Genomic DNA, 13,561 nt, shown 5'->3' with positions numbered 1-13,561 from the left:
AGTACACACCACCCGATATTTCACCGGTTTTCGATTATTCTGATGTTTTGCTGGACATTGTAGTCGGGGGAGCAGCGGCGCTGTTCAGACGCTTCAGGACACGCAGACAGGGGAAGCGAGCCGGCGCGGTCGTGAAGCTAAGGCAGCGCGGATTCAGGACGCAGAAACTGAAATCAGCTAAACCTGTATTAAGGACTGTAAAAAGATCCCTGGAGCAACAGCTCATCGTAACTACTCTGTGTGTGCTCAGAGCTGATTTTGTTCTGTTGTTCATCTTGCTGTCAGATGGGCAGCCCAGGAGGCACATGAGAAACTGCTGTTGACGTCTTACAATTTGCCTCCATCCAGGCACCAGGCTCAGAGTGATTCCCTCTTGCTGACAGATCTTGATGGCCCCGTCTGACATCACTGTCATTTGATGAGGTGTTAAATGAAGAAGGGGCACTCATTAGGAGAGATCGTGTTTGCTCTTTGGCTATACCTGCTCTCTTGTCTCACAAGGGGCCTGTCTTGCCTGTAAGGTGGCGAACAAACCTGCGCCATCTTTCGCAATTGTCCAACGGCGTTAACAACGTGTTCATTAGTCGGGTCTGTTTCCATGGAAATATGCTAGGGGCTTGGGTAGCCTGCAGTGTGCATGTTATCCTGGCTGATCTGGGTGCTATTGACAGAAGCACTGTGTGTGTGCATTCATTAGTCTAATCAAGGGAAGTTCCTTAAGCCAAGTGCACGCGGTCCACGGATAATTGACCATCCACTCAGATTGTCCACTACTCCTGTGAAATCTAGCGAAGTGTCCCAGTTGGGTATTTTATTTCCCCACGCTCTAAAATAGCTAGACAGCCATAAAGTGCAATGGGCCATTTTGCATATGCTAGGGGCTTGGGTAGCCTGCAGTGTGCATGTTATCCTGGCTGATCTGGGTGCTATTGACAGAAGCACTGTGTGTGTGCATTCATTAGTCTAATCAAGGGAAGTTCCTTAAGCCAAGTGCACACGGTCCACGAATAATTGACCATCCACTAAGATTGTCCACTACTCCTGTGAAATCTATCGAAGTGTCCCAGATGGGTATTTTCTTTTCCCATGTACTAAAATAGCTAGACGGCCATAAAGTGCAATGGGCCGTTTTGCAAGTATCCCAGAGGGAAGGAGTCTTGAGTGCTTTCTTTGGCTTGATCTTTCTTCTAACACATTCTGAAGCGCTACCAGCTCATCCCACTCTCTAAGGCGAGTTTAGAAGTGCCACCAGCTGTTTTGAGCCTTAATTTCTAAGTGTAGGTGGTGCTTGTGCACAGGCACGTCTGTGTAGATCTTTAACGTCTTTGCTATTTGGCATTGGGACTAATTAGCTCACAGCTGTTGACTCAATGTTGGGATGCAAGTTGTTAACAACTGTTTTTGAACTTCACATGTGCTTGCTTGCTTGTGTGGATTTGCTTTTTATGTATTAATTTCCCCCCCCTTGTCTCTTGGGCTTAATGCAGCTGGTTCAGAGTGACCTCTTTCTTTCCCATCACAGCAGCACTTCAACAACCAGCTGAGTAAAGCACACATCCCCAGCCACAAATTTCAGATCCCAAGCCAGAAGTGTGTACATGACCTCCTTAAATAGATGTCTCTTCATAAATTGGTGTTGCTCTAGCATAATGGGAGATGAACATGTTCTTTACTCTGTTGAAATGAAAGAATGCACTTTATAGTTTGATAATGGCATCAATGTGTATTTTATTAGTTTCTCCTCCTCTTGGTGTTTGGAAATTATAGGATCCATCCTTATTACTTCACTGAATAACACAAATAGGCATCACTGCTTTAGAGAATGATAATTAAGTGTTATTTTGTAAATTTGGACTAAATATTGTGTAAAGAAATGCTAATAAATGGCAAATTTAGTTTTTTAGTAATATTAATTCAGTATATTTATTCTTAATTAAGGAATATTATCTATCTCTCATTAAATAAAATTATTCACAATTTATCTGCCCTATAGACACCATCATCAGCATTGTAAACCCTGTATGGTTGACCACTAATCTGCTGTACATAGTAAATCAAAGTTTGTTTGTTTTTTGTTTTGTGTTTTTCCAAAACATCAAGGATAATTCATCAAGGATAACTATTTATGATATTTCCCCATCACTTAACCTCTTCTGAACGTTAGTATATGTATGTATTTATGAGTGGCAAGAGCAATAAATATGTAAATATTTCTGAGATTACACATTTGAAATATTAACACAAGGTCAAGTAGTCATTTTCCCATCAAAGTTTCTGGTCTTTTTCTCATTTCTCTCTAGGCTAAAACACTTCTTTTTCACATGCGTCAATACACCCACTCAGCCAAACTTTATTACATAAACCCTAATAAGCAGTCTTGACCCAAGCAAGTGCTACAGGATACAAAAAGGATGTGTGTTTTTCTGTAGCGTTTGCATTCTAGATCATTGCCTTTGCACTTGCACATGCTCAAGTCAACAAGAATTTAGTTCAATCTAGAGATGGTAAGTGTTGTGAATAGTCCTGTCTCATGCAGATGGTTGACTGTATAGCAAGCCAGTTGCCATGTTCATTTGCCTAATTAGTTACCCGCTGTTGCAAGAGGGATAATTGAGAAGGCATCATGGTAATTTGCAACATAACCAAGCTAATAATTTGTTATTGATTGCCTCATCCAATGGTGAAACTGTAAATTAGCCCCTGGTGCATCTCAGTGGATTGCATGAATTCAGTCTTGTTTTTTAAACACTCAAATAATATTATGTGCCACAAGATTAACTTTGGCCCTGCATGAAAGATGGTGATGTGCTGCTGGTTTCTCTCTGGCTATAAACTCCATATATCATGTCTACAGCGAAATGACATTAATGTTGGTGGTGCACAACTTTTAACCACATTTGTCCATAGCATGCGATACTGGTGTGCTGATGTCCCGAAATGGCTTTCTAACTAGTTTACCACAAAGTTTTAGTAGTTTAAACCAAGGGGTTTTGCTGGTTAGTCCAGTTAGCCCCTGCTGGTAGATGCTGTAACTACAAGATGCTGGTTATACAAAGCCTCTTTTGACCATTTAGTAGTTGCTATGAAGATTAAATAAAACATTTTTACAATCAACATATAAATAGCAAATATATGTAAAGTATAAATTCGTATGGTATAATGCAATTTTTATTTTATTGTATTTCCATGTCAAATACACTCTGCAGATGATCCACTGTAGTGACCCCTTATGGGCGTCCCCTTATTGTTTTGGTTTGGTCCAGTGTATATACAGTATGCAGATGATCTACTGTGGTGACCCCTAACAAGAGCAGCCGATACTGGCATTATATTTTATTATATTGTATTAGGTGTGAAATAAATGGATGTAGTTTAAATTCACCCTTCATCTCTTCTGAATTTGTGACCATAAGGAAAATTGGCCTTATTTTTGCAAATGGGTTCCTTAAGAATACTAGATTCCAGCTTCGGGAAATGTGGGTGTTCAATTAAAGCTTGGTCTCCTAGGTCCGTAGGCTTGCTTGCTGAAGTGTGACACATTATGATTTGAGCAGTTAGCATATGACATGGTGTGTGAGGAGATTGACGGGCAGCTGAGTGCAGTGAGGTAACTGCTGTGTGTTGTAATATGACTGCACTGGAGCTGCTCTGAATAGAGATGGAGATGTCATGCCTCACCTCTAATAAGATCAACCATGATATTAAAACTCCTCCGCATATGAAGCAGACAGAAGTGCCTGGGTGCTTAAGGGGTTTTATGCTGATCAAGCTGGGCCACCACTTACTGCCAGAAACTTTTAACAACACCACCCACCACTTCTGCTTCCTACCCCAGTTCCCCTGCACCAGCCATCACAGTTATTGCATGTGAATTTTGGATATTTTTTTTTACCTCTATATTATATTACCATAATTGTTGTGATCCAGAATCTGAAAGTTCTAGCTTGCTCTTTTTCAAGTGCTGCATGTTTTTGTTAGGGTTTTCTGTGGGGTCCAATGTAGTTGCCACAATCATTCAATCTCCTTGCAAGGCCTGCATTGCATTGTGACCGAATCACTAAGCATTCATGGCTGAACTGTGCTGCACAAACTGTTATGGCTGGACTGAAAAGATCAGGGACCTTGTTAAAAATACACTTCAGCCACTCTTTACAAAATGTTAGGATGCTTTAGAAGGATTTTGCAATGCCGCAGGTGCTAATACACACCCAGGAACAGCACAACTTGTAAATTACTCATATTATTAGTCAGCAACTGGAATATTAGTAGCTTTTTGTGGTGTAATTCTGCTGGGGAATTTTTTTGAGTGTTGGATGTTAGAGTATGCACATGTTAGTAATCAGCCAGCCCAAAAAATATATGTGAATATTTGACCCTTTTCAAGGGAAATTGTTTTTTCTTTCTGATTTTTTTTTTCTATTTTCTGTATTCTGTTTTTTTTGTTTTTTGAGTAAATATTTGTAAAAAAAAATATTTTATTTAATATTAATTCAGTGTATTTAATATGAATTAAGGCATGTTCTCTGCATCTCATTTGCCATTGGTACATTGAAATGCTTGTAATATATTTACATTGTAATTTATGTATTTGGCAGACACAAACTGGACCCGTGACCTTTTGTTTGAACTACAGAAATGCCTACAGTAATATATCAGCATTATTTCGTTGATCAGCCCCCCTACTTTATAGATAATTCAAAATAGAAAATTAATTAGATTTTTGGTCTGACTCTTTTGCAACTTTCAGTTTCATACACATTTTAACTGTTGTCGTAAGGACAAATAGTAATTTTTCTGTTTACTTTTTCTTTCACCTTCTCTCTCAAGTCAACAAAACTTTGACATAATCATAAAGAAGTACAATATTGCCAAACTATTCAACTCCTATGACCGTAAAGATGTGTGTGTGCTGCAGAAAAATGGAAACCTTAAAGTATGTTTACCATGAATCTTTTTCTCCGGTCTCAACAGGTGCATTCCAGAGGCCCACCTTGGCAGCTAGAGGAGAGGTCGGCCTCCGTCACCATGACAGTGTTGCCACGGGCCGTGGCTTCCCTGGCTGTGCCCGGCCTTATCCTCTGTTTCATCACTCTTCCGTTTCCTGCTATACTATCCCAGAGGCCCCCTCTCCCTACAGAACCCTCCCCCACCCCAGCACCCCACACGAGGCCGGAGTGTAACCGCCTAGAGCACCCCATCATCTCTATTCAAAGTGAGCACTGATGTCTCTCACAGTACATGCTCTTACTCCTGGGATATTACAGCATTATTTATTTTCTCTCTAGGAATATCTTACAGTACATGTGTTGGGGAAACTACTTTGAAATTCTAGCTTGCCAAATTAAAAGATAATGTAGTTTTGAAGTTGTTGAAGGTGTCAGTCTTAGAATATTTTTTAATATGCAGAGACAGCTGTAAGTGTAAAAACATTTCTCAGTGGCAATATCAAAACATTAATTTGTTTGGTCATGCCAACCAGCCAAATGTAGCAACACTGGCTCAACCAGTGCTGTGAGTTTGGTGCTGGAATATTTGTTTTTCTCTGACCAATGATGGGAAACCTGTTTGAAAACATGTTTACAATTGGTAATGCTAAGTTATACTTCAGTCAAAGTACTAAAAAGTAGCTTGCTACACTACAAGCTACTACCAAAATGTAGAAAACTGCATTGTTATAAAAGATACATTTATACTAAATAAAAATACAAAAACCTATTTGATGTAATAGCACATAATACAGCATTTAACCAAGTATTTGGGTGTAAAAAAGAAGAATACTGTGCATGGACTCAAATTATTCTTTGAATTGTTTAATCAGTAAGTCATTTACTAAAATGAATCAATTCACAAAGATGTTCACAAAGTTTTTGTTCTAAGATAAATTGATTCAGTAATTCACTGAAATGAATCAAATCAGTAATTAATCTTATGTAACTAACCCTATATATGAAAGAAAGTGCAATAACTGGAAAAACGACTGCGTGCTGGTCAAGCTATACTATTTTGAAAATAGCTACTGCTGTCATACTACAGAAAATAGCTAGTTGCATGACTAAACATTGGCAATATTTTTGTTGGCTAAGCGTGAATCATATAAAAACTGACAAAGAATGCTTGAAAGGCAAAGAAGGTAGCCTGCATATATGTATATTTTTAGAGCATGTTCATACCTCAGTCAGCTTTAAATGCTGATCATAACAGCAATTCTTAGTCTTTTTTATTGAAAGACTTAGTCAGGCGTGTTCACCACTGTTATACACAATTTTCGGACAAAGTCCACTGCTAAAATTCAAAGCGTTTTGGGAATGTAGCGCCCAGCCTAGTGATTCTGGTTGTTTTTCCTCTGTTCCTGTATATTGCACAGGCTCCGACTGTAGATCTGCATTTTTTGTTTCGTTTATCTTATTCATTGGGTTTTCCACACATTTCAGACAGCGATAGAGCATGCTGAAGATAGCAAGAGATAAACGTCTTTCATTTCATCAAGATTCCTATCCTCCTGTGTCCTAGCACACAAAGAAAACAGAATGTGAAGCCATACCTTGATTTCTCTCAGAAAATCTTCTCCATACCCATGGAACAAATGTGTTTTCTATACCAAGAACATATTTATTTAGACAACAGAGTGTGTTTGTAGTGAATATGATCTGTCGACGATTGCCTTGCCTATGGAGTATGAGCAGCGTGTTTTTTGACTCTCTGAGGGACATGACAAAAATTGCAGAATAATGCCTCATGGGAAACAAAAGGAATTGATGACCTGGGGGCGCTCTGTATAATATATGAAACCTGATGGACATTGGGGTAGCCATGGCTCATATAGACATCGCCTGCGGCCAGCTCCATTTATTGCTTCCGAAAAAACTCAGGTTGCATTTTGATTTGTCATTTTATGCTTCGCTGTCAAAGCAACAATAATTTTTTTATGTTCGTAGTGTTGAAATAGACTGGAATTACAAACGGCCTTGTTCACTGAGTTAGAAAACAGTAGTAAATTGTAAAGTCGGATAACCATCTTTGTTTTTCTCTTTGTTTTTTTTTGTTATGGTATTCTATTCCCTTTTGTCATTTTAGCTCATCAAAGCAACGGCACTATGGCATAGCATTCATGATAAGAGCTGCTGAACAGTTAGCTTTGCATTGTAAGCTAGCACACCTCAAAATCCCTCTTTATGTGTTCTCAATGGTATGGAAGTCCCACAGCACACCTTAATGCTTTCTTTTATGTTGAAGCAGTGGTATGGAAGCCTGCAACAATGGAAGTGTTGGCCGAACTTGAGATTAGGTTCTTTGATGGAAGAACATTTTTTAATTGACGCCTTCTGGCAGCTGCTCAGTGGAGTCACCTGAGGCGTATTGGGGGCCTCTATCTCTGATCTCTGACAAGGTCTGTAGATTCACACATGCCTTTGAACTATTCTAAGCGATACTCTTAAAATGATTTAGCATGGTAGAGCACCATGACCACCAGGGTTGGGGCCAGTGTCCTTGCTGAACGGTTCCGGAGCTTATGGAATGGGACTTACAACCTTAAGGATTAGATTTTACACTTAAAGGAATTACCTTAATGAGGTTTTAATTAGTATTTTGACTTGTTTTCCATTAAAAATAAAGTTAAACTATGTAAAAAGATGCATTTACTTATCCCATGTTACATTAAGACTTAACGAGAGTGTATTTTTTCCTTCTTATTTTAAGTATAAATAAATTAAACATAAGTGGAAAAAATCTGGCAGTGCTGTAACAAAATATATTTGGAATTAATACACTAATTCAAAATAGTCTTAATTTCTTATCTATTGTTGTTATTGTATTTAGTTTTACGTGACTATTTCTTTTTTGCTGTTTTTGCTGCTGTAGCTTCAAATTCTGAGCAAACACCCTCTTTGCATGTGAAATGAGAGACAACCTTCAAAGTTTTTGCAAAGTTCTTTGCAAAGGCTGGATTAGATTGTGGCAGGTTCATAAAACAATTCTCACCAAAATGTGACACATAGACAATTTAGGTCAGACTGAAATAATCAGAGACCTCCATATCTTACTGTTATTTGCCAACTGGAATAATAACATTTTCTTTTCTACCACCTCCATGTTACTTCACCACGACTGGCTGGTCCAAGTTGCTAACTCCTGATTAGGCATCATTGATGTGCAAATGCGGGTGGTCATGTGTCAGTGTATTAATCTGACTTCAGAAAGTTGTGGAAGTTCGGAAAAAGACGTTTCCGCAGCTTCCTTTCAATAGGTGGTCTGTTTGGCCTGGAAAAGTTTTCAGTTTTAAAACTCTGAGTATGTTTACATTGAACCTTCGTGTTTCAAGAGATCAACGACTTTTTTTCATGATATGACTACCACTTTAAGAAACTCAAAGCTGTTGCTGTGTCGATATATAATACCATACTGAGAGCAACCCGATACTTATTTCCTTCAGAGGAAATCCTTTTTTTTCCCCTTGCATGTTATACGTGACAATCCCCTCTAAAATCATTGCCAGCATATCTTTGAACCAGCAACAGCAATAGCATGCTGGTACTACAAGGAGTCTCAGATAAGCTTAGATATCTAGGGATGTCATTTGGATGGATTTTTTGGGGGGGTGTAGGTATTTGCTCTTTTTTTTCATGACTAAGCTTGCACAATCACACCAGCATGCCTAGTCTATCTACAAGGATTTCAACGTATCACTGCAAACACATGTATGCTGAGCTGAGAATTTCCAGGTTTCTAAAAGTCTGGAGACTTATTTAACAAACATTGAGGTGAATTCACCGAATGCATTCAGTATTTCAGCAAAAACCTGTTCTGTGTTCAGTCCTGTGTAACAAGCTACAAAATGAGTTGAAATGGTACTGCACTGTGAATTTTAAAATGAATTAGCATTATTTTCAGCACTATTTGTATTTACTATTATTTACAAATTATGTATGAAAAACTAAATGTAGGCATCACATTGTAATGTACAGTATGAAAAACAGATATTAATTTAGAGATTTGTTAAAGATATTTACATGTAACATTTGACAGTGTTATTAATTTCTTAGTCTTTTTAAATATTTTTCACTTTGTGAGCATTATATGATGACAAAGGGTAATATACATGTAAAAATAAGGGAAATAAACATACCTAATGAAATATTACAAATAACCAATATAATACTGATAGATCATGCTTCAAGGAACCTAATTTCCTTTTTTTAAGAACTAAAACACAGCACCTGCCAATAAACGGCACTATCCATGGACATTTAATGTTTTCAATTAAATTTACGTTTATTTGTATAATGTTTTTAATGATGCATGTTGTTTCAAAGCAGCTTTTCAGGAGATGCATGTTTCTGCATTACAATTAAGAGTAATTTGTTGGTGATATGAAAGTAATGTCCATATAGCAGAAATGTGCAATTCTATGATAATATAAATAATGCATTTAGCTAATGACATGTATTCAAGCAGAACGATGGACACAATTAAGGCAATCATTTGTACAAGTTGTGATCATAATGTTTACAATGTAAGGAAAATTTGTCAGTAGGGGTTGGCGTCATCTTTTCTCAGGTGTTGGGTCATCTGAGGTGTTGGGACATAATTTATTTTCAGGGGCCATTCACACAAAACACATTTTGCATTCCACTGCAGTGCTGTAACAATGTTTTTCTATGTACACATTGGCTAGAATGACATTTTTAACTGTTGCATTTGCAAACTCTTGACACGCTGTGCTTAAAACATGGCGTTCAAGTTCAATGTAAAAAAAAACAAAAAAACTCACTGCCCTGCATCTCACATTTTTAAAGTAAAAACTTGTTCTGTTTGAATGGCCCCTTAGTAAATTCCGCCTATTGTTGTATAAAACCACCATCTATAGTTACCAGATTTGGATCTTGGACTTTCATAGGCCACTTCGACATTGAAAACAGCGCAATTTAAGAGCTAATGTCAGGTATGGTATGTCCTTGCATGTCCAATGCTGAGAACCTAATGTAAAGACCTTACCTGTTAGGCTGGAATTACAGTAACCTGTCCCGTGAGGAGTGGTGCCACAGAGCCATTGTCTACCTTCCACTCACCCAGCCATTGTAATTGTCTTGAGATTGTTTGTCTCGTCTGTAGAACATGTTCAGAAACCAATCTCTAGTTGGTAATAGTGCTGTTGTTTAACCACCGGCCCCTAAGGAGACCTTGAGAAGAAAAAAGAAAAAGAAAAACAATGTTTTTCTTTAACTTCAGGCCCTTACCGATGTGTCTCTCTCCACCTAATTGGTCTGTGATTTCAGAGACACTGATGCCTGAACATTCTGTCATGTTGTTGGACCCTCTGTCACCACAGGCATAGAAAGAAGAGGTTGTTGGGAGGTGTTCGCAAGTCTAACCTTGGAGTGCAAGGTTTACATTTGCTAACTGTGAGTGAAATGGAACTTAGTAAGAGGTTTGAACTGAAAGCAGCAGACCTTATGCTTCTGCTTGGCCTTTCCTGTCTATTGTAAATGCTGACGTGTTATGCTTCAGTGACCATTTGAAATTGCCAGCACAGGTCTCTCTCATTGGCTTTGTGAAAGGTGCTCTTTCAGATCTTTGCCTGACGTGAACCGGCCTTCGGTTTACGGCCTCATCCCTAGAGCACCCTTACTCCTCCTGTCCTCTCCTGTTGTGCTGTGGCTTTTTTTGGGGTGCTCATTGTCTTCCTGTTTCTATAATCAGAGTGCAGTCTGTGTAAGAGGATTTAGATTTCTGTGGCTCTCTCCGGTCATACAGTGACAACAGGGGATTCAAGGCATGGGGAAGGAGACCAGAAGACAAAACAAAAGCAAATTCAGACTGTGCACAGATAAGCTCCGGCCTGCATCTTCTGATAAGATTCTCTGAGCTCAGATGAGAGATGGGCCAGTCTTTGGAGCAGAGAGATGCAAAATACAGACGAGACGACTGTGTCTCTCGCAGGACAGGGCTAGTGCTTACATGATGTGCTTTGTGAACCCATCTGCTTTATTTATAATCAAAGGTAACATTACAGAAGCATGAGGCTACCGGGCCTGCAGCGGTCAATGGTGATCCATATTCACTCTCTCATATTGATCCCAGAGAAGACTGCTGCTCTTACGGAATTGGATTAGTTTCACCTTGATTCTTTTCTAAACTATTTCTCATTGATAACTTTTTCTGCCTCACAATGCATGAAATATTCCCTAATCTACTCCCTAACCACATTTAGGATTATTATTGTTTCATTGTTTCTGTATTTAGTGATCATCTTAAAGCAATGAATTCAACAAACATTCAACAAACATTTTTTTATATAATGATTAAAACGAAACAGGGCAATGTTTAAACCCATGATCTTGCTGTTTGTGGATTAGGGTTAATAGCTTTTCATTTATAGTGTTGTAGTTTTGTGATCCTTGTTTGAATACATTTTTTATGTGTATAGATACTTCTGATTACTGAACTAAACTTTTTACTTGGAGGGGAAAGAAGTGCATTCAAAATGTTTGTAACATTGTTACATAATTTTGACATAATAGTTATGACATCATGAAGTCAGATTTTTGAAAAAAAAAATTTTTAAATTGTTTTTAGTAGTTGTGTTTGATGATGATTGTAGTGTTCTCATTTACAGTAAATATTACATTGGCTATGTTTACATGCACAACAGTGTGCTGATAACTATCCAAATCGACTTATTCTAAAAACCTGATAATTAAAGAAAACACGTTTACATGAGATTTTAAAATACGTTTTCATATTAAAATGTTAACATACATTCATGCATTGAAAAAATGTCAGAATTCTTCTAAAGGAGTTTATAAGCAAAGTGAATTTGGAAAACTGGGCAGAAATCCAGGTGTACAATCCTTAAACAGTTCTGACCTTCAACTGATCAAAACAACACTGTTTAATGTGTTTCCATGACCTTACACATTGTCAGATTATTAATCATAATTATTGTAAGATGTGCATGTGAACTCTGAACTCTCAGACTGTAGACAATTTGCCAGATTTCTGAAAAATCTGAACTCACATTATTCTCAGTTCTACACATGCTCCCTTGTGTGTTCATTAATTTAATATTTTGGCAAATTTGATTATGCTTTCAGCTGCCAATAAGAGTGTAGTACCCTAAGCCGTTTATATCCATATTTAAAACAATTTACCACATTTACATTAAATCCATTTACCATCTGCACCCCCCACCCCTCCGGTAAGCAAAGAAAGTGTGCGGGTTTTTGGGCCTGGTTATTTGCTAGTGTTTGTGTGGTTTGTAGCTTAACAATGGCAGTCTTGAAATCAATACCTGCAGCAGTGTGGCCAAAATCACCCCTTCTGTCTTCCTCTCTGCATGTAGCATTAAGAACCAGTCAGTTGTAAATCTTTGAGAACAAAAAAACATGATGATTATGATTTATGTCCTCAGGAGCATCTTGGATGCAGACTGTTGAGTCGGTTCTTGTCCCTCAGATCTGCTGGCTAATGCATTAATCTCTTCCGCTGCATGGTTGGTGAGAAAAATGCAATAATCGTCCATCAACCCTTTTCTGGCCCGACCCTCATATTTATCCCTTTTTATTGCATATGGATTGCTGGACGCCAGGCAGGCTTCATGATGTGTGGGAGCTGTCCGTGCATATAAAACCACAGTTTATATAAAACTCACCGAGGCTTAGAAGTCCATCAGAAAGGGCACTTTATGATCAACTCCTGTAAGCGAATAAAAAAAACAAACATTCAGATAACTTCGACGCTTACTGTGCTGGTGCAAACACATTTTGTTGGTTATCTTAAAATTACTATGAAGGCGAATTGGAGCGGTTTAGGTTATGAGGGTTTAGTGGGTGAAGTATCTGAGCACTGCTGGACTTACAGCTGAACAGCTGAGTCTGTTTGTTTGCTTGTGCAAAGATCAGCGCTTTCATGCTGCGTCTGACGTTCATCTCCGGTATGGTTTATGGTAACTCAAGGTGACTCTGATGTTATCATGACAGTCCCTCAACCTGCACAGCCTATGGTTTCTCAGTACATGTGTTTTATGCTTTATGAAGCATTTAGGACCAGGCTAAACGACAAGCATAAACAAGCATAGATTTTCATGGAGATCCTAGCATGTCTGTTCAGGTCATTGCTAGTTTGGTACTGGTCTAACTGGCAAAATTCTGGTCAAATAGTTTGATTTTTCTGATGAAACTGATTGACCAAGGTTAGCTGGTTAAGCCAATTAAGAAGCCTGGTTCTTATATCAGGATCCTGTGGATCCAAAGTACAACATATTCTGGTGACCATACTAGTCTTATTCAAGGAAGAGCATGCATGCTATCTAGTGTAGTTGGTGTCAGATAGATTTATAATATCTGGGTTTCCCAAAAAGGGTTTCACTAAAATTAAAATGATGTAAACTCTTATGGTGTAAAGCCCTAACCTTCAAGTAAATAACTTGGGTCAATAACTTGGTAACTGACATAAAAGGTTGGAAACCTCTGTATTATATTATAGACTGTGAGCTGCCTCACTTTTGACCTACAGTAACGGATCAATAAACTCCATAAGCTTCAAACTTGTGCAACAATTTATA

The 13,561-nt window shown here is 38.3% G+C and overlaps 1 protein-coding gene and 1 long non-coding RNA gene across 3 annotated transcripts in view; one reads left to right on the top strand and one right to left on the bottom strand.

Annotated features, from left to right (window-relative positions):
• The window catches only part of LOC107661139 (uncharacterized), a 58,979-nt gene extending 53,945 nt beyond the window's left edge, over positions 1 to 5,034 (bottom strand). The window contains exons 1-2 of the long non-coding RNA XR_001631081.1: positions 4,970 to 5,034; positions 4,051 to 4,057 (exon numbers count right to left, since the gene is read on the bottom strand). This is a non-coding gene — a long non-coding RNA (uncharacterized LOC107661139). The remainder of the gene's footprint in view (positions 1 to 4,050; positions 4,058 to 4,969) is intronic.
• sema5ba (sema domain, seven thrombospondin repeats (type 1 and type 1-like), transmembrane domain (TM) and short cytoplasmic domain, (semaphorin) 5Ba) overlaps positions 1 to 13,561 on the top strand; it is a 143,236-nt gene that overhangs the window by 55,692 nt on the left and 73,983 nt on the right. For both annotated transcript variants that reach the window (XM_016450606.1, XM_016450605.1), the window contains exon 3: positions 4,972 to 5,212. In XM_016450606.1, the coding sequence (XP_016306092.1) occupies positions 5,026 to 5,212 (187 nt within the window). In that variant the 5' untranslated portion in view covers positions 4,972 to 5,025. The remainder of the gene's footprint in view (positions 1 to 4,971; positions 5,213 to 13,561) is intronic.

This window comes from Sinocyclocheilus anshuiensis, unplaced genomic scaffold (genome assembly GCF_001515605.1).
Source record: "Sinocyclocheilus anshuiensis isolate Anshui unplaced genomic scaffold, SAMN03320099.WGS_v1.1 scaffold2056, whole genome shotgun sequence".
NCBI classification, from domain to species: domain Eukaryota; kingdom Metazoa; phylum Chordata; class Actinopteri; order Cypriniformes; family Cyprinidae; genus Sinocyclocheilus; species Sinocyclocheilus anshuiensis.
This window is presented reverse-complemented; position numbering and strand designations above follow the sequence as displayed.